Genomic DNA, 13,034 nt, shown 5'->3' with positions numbered 1-13,034 from the left:
CCCCCCAAGCCAGCCTGGGCCAGCCCCGCTTCGGCCCCTCCCGGGAGATCCGTGCGCCCGACCAGCACCAGCATCGCGGACCGCGAAGGCCGCCCGTCCCGTCAAACAAGTTTCTTCTTAGGCTAAGAAACGCAGTATATACGAGTATCTCTATATATAGTACTAATGGATTTGGTGTGCTTCCCCCTTAGCGTCCCCTGTCCCTCCGCTCCTCCTCCTTCAGCCTGGTCTCCCCCTCTCTCTGCCCTCCACCCCCGTCTCTGCACTGAGATACATAAGAAACAAGGGTAGTTTACTGTCTGTTTTGTTTTCTGGGTTTTCAGTGTCCTAGCGGAATGCAAGTAGGCAGCCAGCCCGTATGTTCCCTCTCCGCCCCGCCCCGCCCCGCCCCGCCCCCGTCACTGCGCTTCTGTTATACCATCTTTGCCTGACTCTCTCCGGCTTCTCCATTGAATGGCTAATGTGTATGTGAAATAAAGAAATAAAGAAAAACAAAAGTAAGAGCGCCCGCGCTTTCGCTAACGCCGTCGTACGGGGACCGGTTCGGGATTGGTGGGGTGGGCGGTGGCGTCGATTCTGTCTCCCCGGACGCGGTCCAGGAGCGGGGCGCCGGTGAGAAGGGCAAAGACTCCCCAGTCCCTCCCCACCTCTGTCGGTGACCCCAGCCCCGAAAAAAGAGGCACCACTTTAGTCCGATGACCTGTCTGCCATGTTGGTTCCCGGACCTCGTCCCCGGGAGGGAGACGCGGGAAAGGCCATTTCCAGCGGGCGGTGGGTGATGTAAAAAAAAAAAAAAAAAAAAAAATGTCTGCAGGGCTTTTGGGGGCGACAGTCGCCCTTCCAGACCCCCGGGCCCTTTTCCCTGTTGGGGACGTCCTCACTGGTCCCTCTTCGGGGGAGTTCGCTCCCGAGCAGTCGCAGGGCATCGTCCGCCCTTTCCTCGACCTCCCTGGGCTGAGTTCCCGGTGCCCCTCGGCTCAGAGGCAACGCTGCGGAGGTCACCGCACCTCAGGGCTCACGACCGCTCGTTCCGTCTTGATGGGCCGGGCCGCCCCATCGGGGCTGCCGCCGTCGGGGCCGGCCGGGGGCGCGGGCTGCGAGCGCACCACTGCCTCGGCCCTGCGACAAGGCCCGCGACGGGCGCCATCGTTGGGGCCCCGATGCGCGGGCCGTTTGCGGGGCCCGGACGGGGCGGGGCCTGCGGCCAGAGCGGCCGCCTGGTCGCGCAGCAGCCGCACCAGGAAGCCAATGTATTTCATGGCCAGGCGGAGCACCTCGTTCTTGCTCAGCTTCCGGTCGGGCGGGTGCGTTGGCAGCAGCTTCCTGAGCTCTGCGAAGGCGCCATTCACGTTCTGCTGCCGCCAGCGCTCCCGGCTGTTGGTGAACACACGCCGGGCCACCTTCTGGGGCTGGTGCCCTGTGAACAAGAGGGGTTGGGTTGGCACCGAGGTCCAGGGGGCGCCCCCTCCTGCCCTGGCTTCAGGAACCCAGAACCCTCCTGGGAACTTCCACACAGGCTGGGGCTCTCTCCATCCAAACGATCCCCAAGTAGGATCCACGTGTAGCTCCCCTGCTAGTGAGCAACCCGGCTCCCACCCCCACTCACCCCGGCAGCCTAGACAAGGACGATCACAGGCTCGGGCTGCAGGCAGCTGAGGCTTTCTGTATCTCTGACTGTCCACACCTTTATGTCAATGGCTGAGATTCCTAGGGAAAAGTTTCCTGTGGCTGTCAGTCTGGGGAGCCGTCCCTGCGGTCCTCATTCTGGAGTGTACCCCTGTATGTGGCTGGAGGTGGATGTGGGTCTGAGAAGTTCCCTAGGTGTGCATGTGGTCCTGTCTGTGTCTTGGGTGAATTCCTGGTATATCTAAATGGCTGTGGTTGTGTCTGATCATTGCCAGGTGGTTGTGGTCGTGTGGCTGTGGTTCTGTGGCTGACTCTTGTGTGGCCATGGTCCTAAGTGGCTGTGGTTGTGTGGCTGTCTTGTGTGGTTGTTGTCCTGTGGCTGTTTCCTGCGTGGCTGTGCATTCTATTGGGGCTGTCATTCTGTGGCCCCCCATGCCATGGTGCATTTTGCCATGACTCTTTGTGGCTTGTTGGGTGGTTGTGGTTGCGTGGGCCTGGCCATGGGTCTGTGGTTTTGCACATGGGTGTAACCTGCGTACTGAGTCCCCGTGTGGGCTGTCCTGTGTATGTCTGTGTGCACCTGCAGCACCTTTCCCTGTGGTAGACAGGAGCCCCAGCAGATGGATTTGCACACGAACCCCTACTCACCCTCGGCCAGCTCCAGCTCACAGTGGCTTGGTCTCCGCTTCAGCCGGCTGCTAGGGAAGATGCCAAAAGGTCCTGCCGGCCCAATGTAGAGGCTGTAAGGGGTCGTGGGTCACTAACGCCTTGTGGGCAAGGACCCTGGCCCGGGATTCCCCCCAGGCCCCAGCCCCCCACTGACCTGTTAAGGAAGGGGTGAGGGTGATAATGCAGGGCCAGGGGGGGTGGGACAGTTCCCAGGGTAGAGAGTTGCAGCAGCGGGGGCCGCAGGGCGCTCAGCTCCGTGGTGGCCATGGCTGCCCCTGGGGGCCTGGTGTGGCCCAGGCTGATCACTGGCACGCCAGGGGGCAGCCTGGGGGGTGAGGAGCCTTGGTGCCCCATCTCCTTCACCTTCGGGGGCCCAGGCGAGGCAGGCTTGGGGGGCAGAGCGGGTGCTGGGCTGGGGGCACACACCATTTCGGCCTTCTCAGTCATGGTGGGGCCCACCTCTGCCTGGGCCTGGGGCGGGCACATGGACCCCAAGGGGGTGCTCACCTGTGGGAGGGAAGGAAGCCAGCGGGGAGGGAGGAATCAGATGCCACGCACATCCCTCAGACCAACAGAGCCCTCAAAGGAGAGGGAAAGGGCGGGGGAGGGGGGTGGTTCAGTGCGTTAAGGCAGGTGGGCTCAGAAACCACCAGGACATGGGAGGGGGGTCTGACACAAGGGCAGGTGGTAGCCAATGAGTCTCTGGGCGGCCCTGAGCTCGGCAGGACCATCTCTGAGCTGTTTGTGACCCACGAGGGCCTCAGTTGCCCAGCTTCTGAGCAAATTTCCCTTATTCCAGAATCCCTTCTCACCTGGAACCTGGAGAGAGGGCTGAGGAAGGAACCCGTGATGGATCCTGCGGTCCCCAGGATGATCCCGAGACCCCCTCATTGATACCATGTGACCTTAGAATCCCTCTACAATTGACTCTGACCCTTCACTGATCCCCCACCCCCGCCCCAGCTGACCATGTGGCCCTCAGCTATGACCCTGGGGGCTCTTCTCATTGCCTCCATGTCACACCATGAAAGTCCCCCATAATCACTCCATTGACTCCCACCCCCACTGAAAATATCCCCCTTACTAACCCTGTAACCCCATCGCTGACACTATAATCAAAAATGCTGACCCAGAATCCCAAACCCTGACCCCACTGCCCAGAATATACAGGCGTGTCTTAATCCTTCTCTGGCCCTTCCTGGTGTCCCCCACACCCCATTTCCTACCCTGATCAGCATCAACTCCTTTGCAACCCTACTTAGAAGGTTTGGCCCTGTGACTTGCAGTGTCCAGCAACTTCTGGGACTCTTGGCCCCTCTGCCCTGTCTTCCCTACCTAGGCCCTGGGGAAGCTGGCCTGGATTCCCACTTAGTGGGTTCCCCCGATGAATGAATGAATGAATGAACGAACGAATGAATGAATGCAGGCACTCCCAGGATCCCCCACCTTCAGGCGGACTCCCCTCTTACCCCCGCACTGATCCTGCTGTTTGGTGAGTGCCCTGGCTCTGTCCTTCAGGGCCAGGATGCCATTGGGTTTCAGGCCAGGCTCCGTGGCCCCGATCGGTCCGGCCTCTGCGTTCAGGGCCGCTGGGAGCTTGCCGCCCCCTCCCGGCAGCGGCGTCGGGGCCGCGCCTCTTCCCGGGCTCCCAAGGCCCGCGGCAACGGCTGCGTGGATCCCTCGAGGGAAAGTGAGCTGCTCCAGGCCGGCCCGCCCTCTCCCCGCCCCCGGCGGCCCAGTTTCCTCCCTCTCACCCCTGGCCGCGCCGGAGGATGCTGGACCGGCACAGATAAGAGCCTGGCCGACTGGCCGCGCCTGATAAGGAGCCGGGCTGACCCCGGAGGAAACCGGCGGGCGGGGATCTCCGAGCGCGGGCCTCACAGCCCCGCCCCCGGCCGGCGACGGACCGGGCCGTCACCCCTCAGGGCCTCACCTTCCGTCGCCCCCAGGCACTGGAGTGGCCTCGGGCCTCTGAGGACCCCGACCCAGTGCACGGCTGGGAGTGAAGTACCCGGATGTACGCAGAGGGGAAACCGAGGCAGGGAAGTCGCGGCCTCTAGTGTCGCTTGGGTTCCGCCTCCGGCTTTGAACACCCCCTGCCCAAGTGTCCGTGCTGATGGGGGTGGAGGAGAGCCCTTTCCGGCAGTGCTGGGGCCTCGTGACCCAGGGCCCCCTGCTGCTCCTCCTCTCCTCACCCTGCTTGGTTCCTCTTTTTACGCCACCCCTCCCAGGCTTTGCACCACCCCCACCCCAGACGGGGGCACTGGAGGGAAGGCAGTTCTTACAGTCCGCCCTTGGGTGTCCAGCCAGGGCCGGTGTCCTGGGCGCCCAGGCCTGGTGTCCACACCACCTTTTAAGGCCCAGGAGGATGAGAGGAAGTGCCACGGCTGGGAGGGACTTCTTAGGGGGCCAGGGATGGCCAAGCTTTACAATAGGTGCCCCCAGCGCATCCCCACAGGATGCCGATCCTCTAGGCCACCAGAGCACACAGGCCCAGCTTGGTGGTCTCTGGCCCTCATCCCACATCATCGGCCACTCGGGGTGGAGGGGAGGATGGTGATAGGCGTTGGGCAGCTTTCTGGGAGTGGTGATGGAGCTCAACGCTGGCCTGCAGCCTCGCGGAAGGGAGCCCCCCCCCCCCCCATAGCTTGGTGGTAGGCACAAGACTATCCCTTTCTCCAGTGCCCTCCCACCTGGGCCGGTCCTGCTTTGCCTCAGGTGTGTCTAGCTGGGGCCCAGTAGGAGCCACGCCGACCCACACTCCCCAGCCTCCCAGGAATCTGGCGGAGCCCAGGACCAGTCCACCACCCACCCACCCGCGGCCCCGGGGAAACAAGAGTTCATCTCCAAGCACACGAGTTACCTGATGATCCCTACAAGCTAGGTTCTAGGATTTAGGTTCATTTTACAGATGGGGATGAAGTGAAGAGAAAGGTGTTTGGGAGGGCCCCACAGTTACCACGGGGGGGAGGGGGGGACTGGGCCCTAAGCTTCTCCGTTAACGTTGCTAACCCTCTGTCCTGGAGGGGAGGGGAAGCAGCAGGCCCGCCCGCGCCTCGCTCTGCTCGCCTGAGGGGCCGCGGAGCAGGAAGCACCTGGTCTGGAGCGGATGCACAAGGCGCCTGGTTCCGGTCCGGCTTCCGCCACCGCGGCCCGCGGGGAGCTCGGCCAGAGAAACCTGGCGGCGAGGCGAGGCAGGGTAGGGGTTGGGTGACTGGAGAGCCGGCCTGCTTGCCGACAGGGGGTGTGTTGCCGGGAGGGGGGCGGTGTGTGAAGGCCCCCCCGGGCACGAGGACACGGCTGCCGCCCCGTGGCCGCCTCGGGAACTGCAGGCACCCGCAACGGGGTGGCAGAGCGCCTCGTGCTGCACCTGGACAGACCACCGCTCCCACCGCACCTGCGGATGGTCCGCTCCCACCTCCTCCCACCCCCAGACAGAACACCCCAGACAACACTTCAGTCAGGCAGGGGCAAACAAACCCCCAGAATCACGGAGCTCTCTTGGGGAGTTAAAAAAACAACAACAACAACCCACAAACGGACAGAGGAAGAGACTCCAGACATGTCGCTGCAGAGATGGACAGAGGCCCTAAGGCAGATGGACAGACAGACCCCAGGCAGCCTTCTCATTCAGACAAATGACAGTTGAAGGGATGACATCTCTTTATTGGCTCAGTCTACTCCTGGACCAGTGGCCACACCAGGCCCAGGAGGGTTCTGGGAAGGAGTCTCTGGACGGTCGCCGGGGGCCACTTCAGCAGTGTCCTCGGGTGTGGGGGAGCTGTGGGAGTAGCAGCACTGGTCCCCGTGTTGACAGGTGCCCTGGTGGGAGGATGGTGGGTGAGAACCCTGGCCCAGAGCCCAGCAGCCTCTGCTGGGTCCTTCTCCTGGATGGGGAGCTCACCCCCACACCTTGCCCGCCCCAGGTCTCCCGGCCCAGCCTGCCCCTTGGCCTTGTCCTGTTGCTGGGAGGGGGATCCCTGGGTGCTGCAGGGTGAGGCAGGGGTGCTTCACCTCCTTGAATCTTTTACAGGGAAATGTCTTGAGCCAGGCAGCCCGCTGGACTGGGTCTTCAGCTGGCTCCTTCCTCTTATTCTGGTGCAGCCTGCGTCTCTCCCCCATAGCTTCACCTGCTGCCTTGCCCCTGTGCGGGGAGAGGAGTAGCTGGGACCCCCCATCTGGCCTTCGTGCCCCCCCCCCCAAGTCCCACCGCCACCAGGCTCTCACTCACCCTGGCCGGGCGCGGGGCCGGGGGCCCCAGTTGGCCTCAGGGTTAGCCTGGAAGCGCTTGAGTCCTCGCTGGCGGGAGCTGGGGTTGGCATCATCCCGGATGGTGAAGTTGGCCTGCAGCCTGGGGACGCGGGAGCAGGCACTGAGGGGCAGAGCCCGCGAGTGTGCAGAGACCACCTGCCAGCCTCAGCCGGCTCCACGTGCTTCGGGAGGACTCGAGACTCTCATCCATTTAATAAAGTTACCAAGTGCCTATTGTGTGCCTAAAATCTGCCGCTGGTAAAGCCCACGTTCCAGTGCATGAGATGATGAGACAAATCAGAAATAAGCAAATCACACAGTGTTCGGGCACGAGTAAGAGTTTTGAGAAAAACAGAGCAGGGTAAAGGGAACAGGGAGATGGGGGAAGGGGTGCAAGGCAGAGTGGTCAGAGACACCGGAAGGAGGTGAGGCAGAGCCATCGGGGGACCTGGGAACAGGCACTCCAGGTACAGAACAGCCCTTATAAAGGTGGTAAGGTGGGGCTGAGTCTGGGGAGTCAGAGCGAGGCCCAGTCCGGAGGGAGTGAGGTGGGGAGAGGGGAGATCGCAGGCAGAGGGTGCAGAGCCCACAGGCACAACTTCGGTTTCCAGTGAGTGAGGGGGGAGTCCCAAGGGGCTCTGACTCAGGTGCTCACAGGTGTTACCCTGGCTGCTGCGGGGCGAGGGTAGGGGTGAGGGGACGGGGCGGAGACGACAGCACTGGTGCAGGTGGGCAGTAATGCGGCCCCACCAGGGCGGGGGCAGAAGGGAAGGCCAGTGGGAAGATTCTGGATCTCACTGGAATGAGCACGTGTCTGTGTAGGGAGGTATCTGTGCTGTCTGCCCACACGGGGGGCTTCCCCTGGCCTCGGGCAGCCCTGTCAGTGCCTGTACCTGGGCTCCACACTGAGAATCCGGAACGCCGGGCTGCTCTCTGACAGGCGCTCCCGTTTCACCGGACACACCTTTTCCTGGGAGGCAAAGCTCAAAGGTCAGGGGATGGCAGGCCTGCCCATGTCCTGCGCTGCCGCCCCCCTTGGGTCAGGCCAGCCCTCACCCAGCATCGCATGATGTCCCAGAGGGCCGAGGAGGGGGCATCCGTCTTCACAGCATTCTTACAGGCGTGGGAAAGTGACACCCGGAAGCCGGCATGGAGGAGGGCCGACCTGGGGACCAAGAAGGGCCACGGTTGGCAGGGGGGTGGGGGTAGGCGGCCGGACCCCAAAGCCAGTGCTGCCCTGTGTGGGTGGGAGCCACCTCGACCGCGGCTACGTGGCCATCCTGCTGGTATGGCTGCCCCCTCACCAAGGCTCACGGCCCCCGAGCTGGGTTCTCAGCCCCTGCACACAGGCGCGCTGGATCTCCGCGTCACAGGAGACAGCTGGCCTGGGGGGCTGCACCTGCCCAAGGGCGCCCAGAGGTCAGGCCCTCACCGCAGCTGCAGGAGGCTGGGTGTGCTGCAGCGGACGGTGCTGCTGAGCTGGTCCAGTGCATAGTAGAGAGGCACGTCCGGGAGCTCCTGCGAGTGCCGACCGGGTGGATGTGGGGTGGGTGGAGGCGGGATGGCTGGGCACAGGCGGGGCCCCCCCTTCCCGGTCATGGCCTGCTCCCACCTCAGTGACGACGCTCAGGACCCCTCGGATCCGCTCTGAGGTGTGGAAGCGGCCAGGGTTGGTGCTCACAGCCTCTAGGACACGACCCACGAAGTCCAGGTCATGGATGGGCTCTGCCCACAGGGGACCGCCAAGCTACAGACACACAGTGGCCAGATGGGAGGGGTCAAGACAGCCACAACCCCAGGGCCCCCCTTGTTTCCCCTGCCCCGCCTCACCTGGTGTCGCTGCCCACAGTGCCCACACTCGGGGGCAACTGGGGGACCGCAGGCTGCAGAGAACTTGACCCTACAGGGAGAGGGGTGGTTGGGGGGAGCAGTGACCCTGGGACGCCCCCTCTTCCCCTTCCTCCCCGGCTCCCCCTTGCTCACCGGCCACCAGAGGCTCCCGACGCTTTGCCAAGGCGCTGAAGGTGGAAGGTCCCGCAGCCCACACACTGGAACACCAGCGCCTGCTTGCTGTGGGGGAGCAGGGGTGGCCTGAAGTCCCCAGCATGATCCCCGCACCCCAACTCCTCCCTCAGGCTAATTTCACCCCCATTAGGACCCCCATTTCCCCGGGGCGGGATGATGTCCCGCCCACACCCCAAAAGGCCCTGTTGCCTCCTTCCATCCATCACCCTTCCTTGCCCCAGACCAACCTGGCTGAGGCTTTGACCTTGGCCTGGCCGGTGAAGACGCGAACAAAAACGCGCACGTAGAAGTCAGCGCTGACGCTGAGCAGTGGCACCACGAAGCGCTGGTAGCAGTTGGCTCGGAGGTCCAAGCTATGCAGGACGATCCTCAGGGCCTGGGGGTGGGAAACAGGCATCGGGCATCAGCCACGCCTCCCCCACGGCCTCCCCGCTACTCTGAGGGCTCCCAGCTCCCTGGGTTCCAAGCCCAGCCCCAAACATCCCGGCTGCCTGACCCTTGCCAAAAGCCTCAGTTCCCTCATCTATGAAATCGGGACGGTCTGTGTCTCTTTATGGCCCTGCTGGGGGTACCCACAACGAAGGAGCCCATGGGCCCCCGCAACTGAACGTATTCCGATTAGCATAGACAGCAGCCTGAGCTGTGCGAGGTGCTCCACAGACCCGTGTTCCGGCTTCCCAGACTGACCTGATGACAGGGCCCTTAAGGAACAAAGAGGAGACATCCTCCTTTCCGGCCCATGGATGCAGCCAGCCCCTGCCTTCTCGAATCCCCCTTGCAACCCATCACCATCACGCCCATTGCACAGATGCAAAAACCAAGGCCCGGAAAGATAAGATCAATTGTCCAAAAACACCAGCAAAGCTAGGATGTGAACTCAAAGCCAAACCCAGACCCAAACACCACCTTGAAAAACAATCTTGGAAAATTGTTCAAACAGACGATACTGGGAAAAATGACATAAGCACTGGCTCCTACCCCGGGCAAAACCACTGCCCCCTAGACGACCAGATCGGGCACCCCAGGCTCTTAGTACTGCGCGGGTTACAGACGTGCTTGTCCTCCACATCTTGGGACGGCTATGGCCCCGGCTGCCCGGAGGAAGCTAAGCGGGTCTGCGGCCCGGGAAGCTGGGGAGCGCCCTCACCATCTCGTGGCAGGCACGGCTCTTGAGGGCCATGGCCCCGTACTTGCTGTAGCACGTCTCCCCGCTGTTGCCCGCCAGCACAGCCATGTCCGTGCACGTCACACACAGCAGCCCTGCAGGGACCACCCGAGCAGTGAGGACCCCGCCCCACACCGAGAGCCCGGCTCTGCGCCCCCCGTCAGCACGGCCTCACCTCCTTCGCTCACAGCCTGCACGGCGGCGTCCAAGAAGGGGGCAGGGCTGCCGTACGGGTCCAGGTCGATGACGTCAAACCGCTCCGAGGCCTTCTGATGCTGGTACATCAGCATCCTGGGAGTGAGAAGGCCAGGTCCTCAGTCCCCTGCACCGGGGACCTGCTCTGTCCCCTCCGTGTTTTCTGGCATTCAGGGTGACCATTTTGGCTTGGATTTAGGGGCCAGCTGCCTACGTTCAGTTCCTGGCTTGGCCAGTTGCTAACTGCATGACTCTTCCTCGTTGGGCCTCGGTGCACTCACGTCTAACAACGGCCAGAGTAAGAGCCAGCCGTGATGTAGCAAACAGACTCCTGACAACCATTTCAAGCAGTTCAGCTCATCAAATAATCTTCCAGACAAATCTATGGATTGGGAATGATGATCGTTCCCTTTGTAGGTGAGGAAATGCAAACGCTCCCTTCTCAGTGTAGCCTGCCCTGACCGTGTTAATTAATTAATTAATTTAGATTTTATTTATTTACTTGACAGAGAGAGACACAGCCAGAGAGAGAGGGAACACAAGCAGGGGGAGTGGGAAAGGGAAGAAGCAGGCTCCCAGCGGAGGAGCCTGATTCGGGGCACGATCCCAGAACGCCGGGATCACGCCCGGAGCCGAAGGCAGACGCTTAACTTAACGACTGAGCCACCAAAGCGCCCCTGACCGTGTTATTTAAAATGGCAACCCACCCACCACCTTCCTCCAGCCCCCACTCCGCCCTCCAACCCCCCACCCCACCCCAGCACTTTCCACCTCTAGCTTACTACAGTTTACTCATTCGTCTCATTATTTGTTATGGTCTTTGTTTCCTATCAGATTTTTTGTCTTTTTAAAGATTTTACTTATTTGAGAAAGAGCAAGAGCAGAGCAGAGGGAAAGGGAGAAGCAGACGCTCCACTGAGCAGGGAGCCTGCCGATCCCAGAACCTTGGGATCATGACCTGCCGGAAGGCAGACAGATGCAGATGCTTAAGAGAGCCACCCGGGTGCCCCCCATCAGCTTTTAATACAATCAGGAAAGCAAATACTTTTCATATCAAAGACTATTTGTTTCCTGTAAAGGGTCAGAGAGCAAAAATTTCAGGCTTTGTGGGCCACAAGTGGTACCCTTTTCAACCCTTTAAAAATGCAAAATCATTCTTAGCTGGTGGGCCCTAAAAAACCGGTCACCGGGCCTCACAGGTGGTTGTTTGCAGAGAATGTGAATGCCCCAAGGTCAGGGATTTTGTCTGCTTTGTTTACTAATGCCTGGCACATTGTGGACACTAGATACACGCTGGTTCTTTGAATGAACAAAAGAACCAGAGGTTGAGAAGTTAAGTCTAAAATGGAAACTGTGATGGTACCCATTTCTGGCTATTCAAGCATTAGCTCTCATTTAATCAACACACCATTAGTATTGCAAATCCTGTAATACTAATATCCTCATTTTACAGACAAGGAACCCGGGGCTCAGAGAGACTAAGGCACTCTCCCAAGGTCACAGAGGGAGAATATGCCAGACTCAGGGTTTGAGCCCAGGCGGCCCTGTTCTAGCATGCACCTTCCAGCCATCAGGCTCTACTGCCCCCAATCTACCTGGCGACCTACCGGGCGTCTGCCTGCCTGGGATGCACCAGGTGGGCCACACCATTGAGCTGCACGTTGCGGCACATGAGATCCACGGCTCGGGCAGAGGCATCGTTGGCAACCACAGACTGGAGCCCAGGCACCTCTCGTGCAAAGCGAATGGAACGGAGGCCCGAGGCTGCCAGACCCTCCAGCACTCGAAGGCCTTCCTGTTGGGAGTTATCAGGAAGCCCCACTGACATGGATCCCTCCATCCTCTGCTGGGCCCCAAGGAGCCCCCACCACCCAGCTCCTACAGCTCTCCCGCCCCAGGAGCCTTCTTTCCTCCATTACTGGAGGACTCCAGGGCTGCCACCTCCTATGTTCAGGCCCCACCTCGCAGATCTCCCCCACCGCAGCTGTTCGAGGTTGGTCTCCTGGGGCCAGGTTTGCACCCTCTTTCAGTTCAGCCTTTTCCTCCTCTTGCTCTGACAAGTTCACGACCACCTTTGGCACGTCCTTCTCACCTGGCACCTTGACTGCAGCCACCCAGAAGCACAAGTCAGGGGATATTAAAGCTCCCTCTGAGAGACCTCCCCCTATTTCTCAGGATACAGAAGATTCAGGGAAGAAAATCTTCCTCAAAATCCCAGGGGGAAAGCCTGAAGGAAATGAGCCCAGCGTCTGCTGTGTGGCTGGAGCCTTTCAGGACTTTAAGGGAATGGGGGCGGGACAGAGAGCGAGCTCGGTGTGACCCCCGCCCACCAGGAGAGTGGACCTCGACTCACTCTGGATTCCTTTGGCCGCAAGCTGAACGCGAGCAAACTCGGTGATCACTGCACATCTGCGGAAGACGGAGGGTTAGCTCACACCCCCCTCATCCTTGCTGTTCCATTGCCCTCTGCCAAGCTGACCCCAAGCCCCTGCTCACGTCAGGTCCCGGTTGAACTCCTGCACTGGGTTGTAGAAGACTTCGTTGGCGCTGGGGAATGCTATCTTGGCGGCCCCCTCGGTGACCGTCGTCTCCTGAGCCTCGGATGGGCGCTCTTCTCCGCAGGGTTCAGTGCCGTTCTCCATTGCGGCCGGATTCCGTAGCTCTTGCGGCTGCCCCTCCATACATCGGGCTCTATAGGGACTGCAGGCGGAGCGGAGAGTCAGGCTTAGTTACAGAACGATTCTCACACGGGACATCCGCGGGAGCCTCTGCCCGCCAAGCCTGGTTCGGGGGGGCGGGAGAAGGCATAGGAAGAGTATCAGAGAGCTGTGTCCCCGGGCCAGGTGGCCTATACATCCGTGAAGATTAAGAAGACCCTGCGGCCTCGGTAAGGTGACACCACACCCCATCTTCGGAAGACCGGCCCCTGAGAAGCCAGAAGCCCTCAAGCGGGCCCGACCCTGGCTTGGATCCTTCCCGGCGTCACCCACGCCTTTCTCACCCTCGCTCGAGGCGCGGAGGACCGAATTAGTCTGGGTGCACGTTTCCCGGATTAGGACCTGGGCGGCGCCATGTTGGCACAGTGGGAGGGCAGGTCACATGA

General features: G+C 61.3%; 2 protein-coding genes across 7 annotated transcripts in view; both read right to left on the bottom strand.

The window, feature by feature from the left end:
- Window positions 1–5,496, bottom strand: part of LYL1 (LYL1 basic helix-loop-helix family member) — a 7,512-nt gene extending 2,016 nt beyond the window's left edge. The window contains exons 1-5 of one of the 4 annotated variants that reach the window (XM_040629229.1): window positions 4,229–5,496; window positions 3,765–3,974; window positions 2,275–2,366; window positions 1,607–1,707; window positions 1,294–1,417 (exon numbers count right to left, since the gene is read on the bottom strand). In XM_040629229.1, the coding sequence (XP_040485163.1) occupies window positions 1,616–1,707; window positions 2,275–2,366; window positions 3,765–3,974; window positions 4,229–4,824 (990 nt within the window). In that variant the 5' untranslated portion in view covers window positions 4,825–5,496 and the 3' untranslated portion in view covers window positions 1,294–1,417; window positions 1,607–1,615. Of the gene's footprint in view, window positions 1–291; window positions 1,418–1,606; window positions 1,708–2,274; window positions 2,367–2,449; window positions 2,803–3,764; window positions 3,975–4,228 lie in introns of those variants that run through there. The other 3 variants (XM_040629227.1, XM_040629230.1, XR_005834613.1) reach the window with 3 other exon arrangements.
- Window positions 5,497–5,940: 444 nt separating this feature from the next.
- Window positions 5,941–13,025, bottom strand: TRMT1 (tRNA methyltransferase 1). 3 transcript variants are annotated; one of them, XM_008711729.2, is made up of 17 exons: window positions 12,933–13,025; window positions 12,428–12,631; window positions 12,285–12,340; window positions 11,893–12,035; window positions 11,539–11,726; window positions 9,912–10,027; window positions 9,719–9,831; window positions 8,799–8,947; window positions 8,530–8,616; window positions 8,377–8,446; window positions 8,159–8,293; window positions 7,979–8,064; window positions 7,603–7,711; window positions 7,440–7,516; window positions 6,527–6,646; window positions 6,310–6,439; window positions 5,941–6,117 (listed from the first exon to the last, which is right to left on the bottom strand). In XM_008711729.2, exons 2-17 carry the CDS (start codon window positions 12,610–12,612, stop codon window positions 5,968–5,970), a joined length of 1,914 nt encoding a protein of 637 aa, XP_008709951.2. In that variant the 5' UTR covers window positions 12,613–12,631; window positions 12,933–13,025; the 3' UTR covers window positions 5,941–5,967. The 3 variants fall into 3 exon arrangements, with proteins under 3 accessions (XP_008709951.2, XP_040485159.1, XP_040485160.1); XM_040629225.1 differs by having other exon boundaries at window positions 12,428–12,712; window positions 12,933–13,022; XM_040629226.1 differs by lacking the exons at window positions 11,893–12,035; window positions 12,428–12,631; window positions 12,933–13,025.
- Between the last annotated feature and the right edge of the window lie 9 nt (window positions 13,026–13,034).

This window comes from Ursus maritimus, unplaced genomic scaffold (genome assembly GCF_017311325.1).
Source record: "Ursus maritimus isolate PB19 unplaced genomic scaffold, ASM1731132v1 scaffold_14, whole genome shotgun sequence".
Taxonomy (NCBI): domain Eukaryota; kingdom Metazoa; phylum Chordata; class Mammalia; order Carnivora; family Ursidae; genus Ursus; species Ursus maritimus.
This window is presented reverse-complemented; position numbering and strand designations above follow the sequence as displayed.

Bases quoted from the DNA above. Each gene is read 5' to 3' on its own strand.
- TRMT1 (XM_008711729.2), bottom strand. From the start codon at position 12,612: ATGGAGGGGCAGCCGCAAGAGCTACGGAATCCGGCCGCAATGGAGAAC. The intron at 8,294-8,376 runs GTGAGGCGGGGC...GTGTGTCTGTAG, and splicing joins ACTGTGGGCAGCGACACCAG to CTTGGCGGTCCCCTGTGGGC. The intron at 7,517-7,602 runs GTGAGGGCTGGC...TTTGCCTCCCAG, and splicing joins GGGACATCATGCGATGCTGG to GAAAAGGTGTGTCCGGTGAA.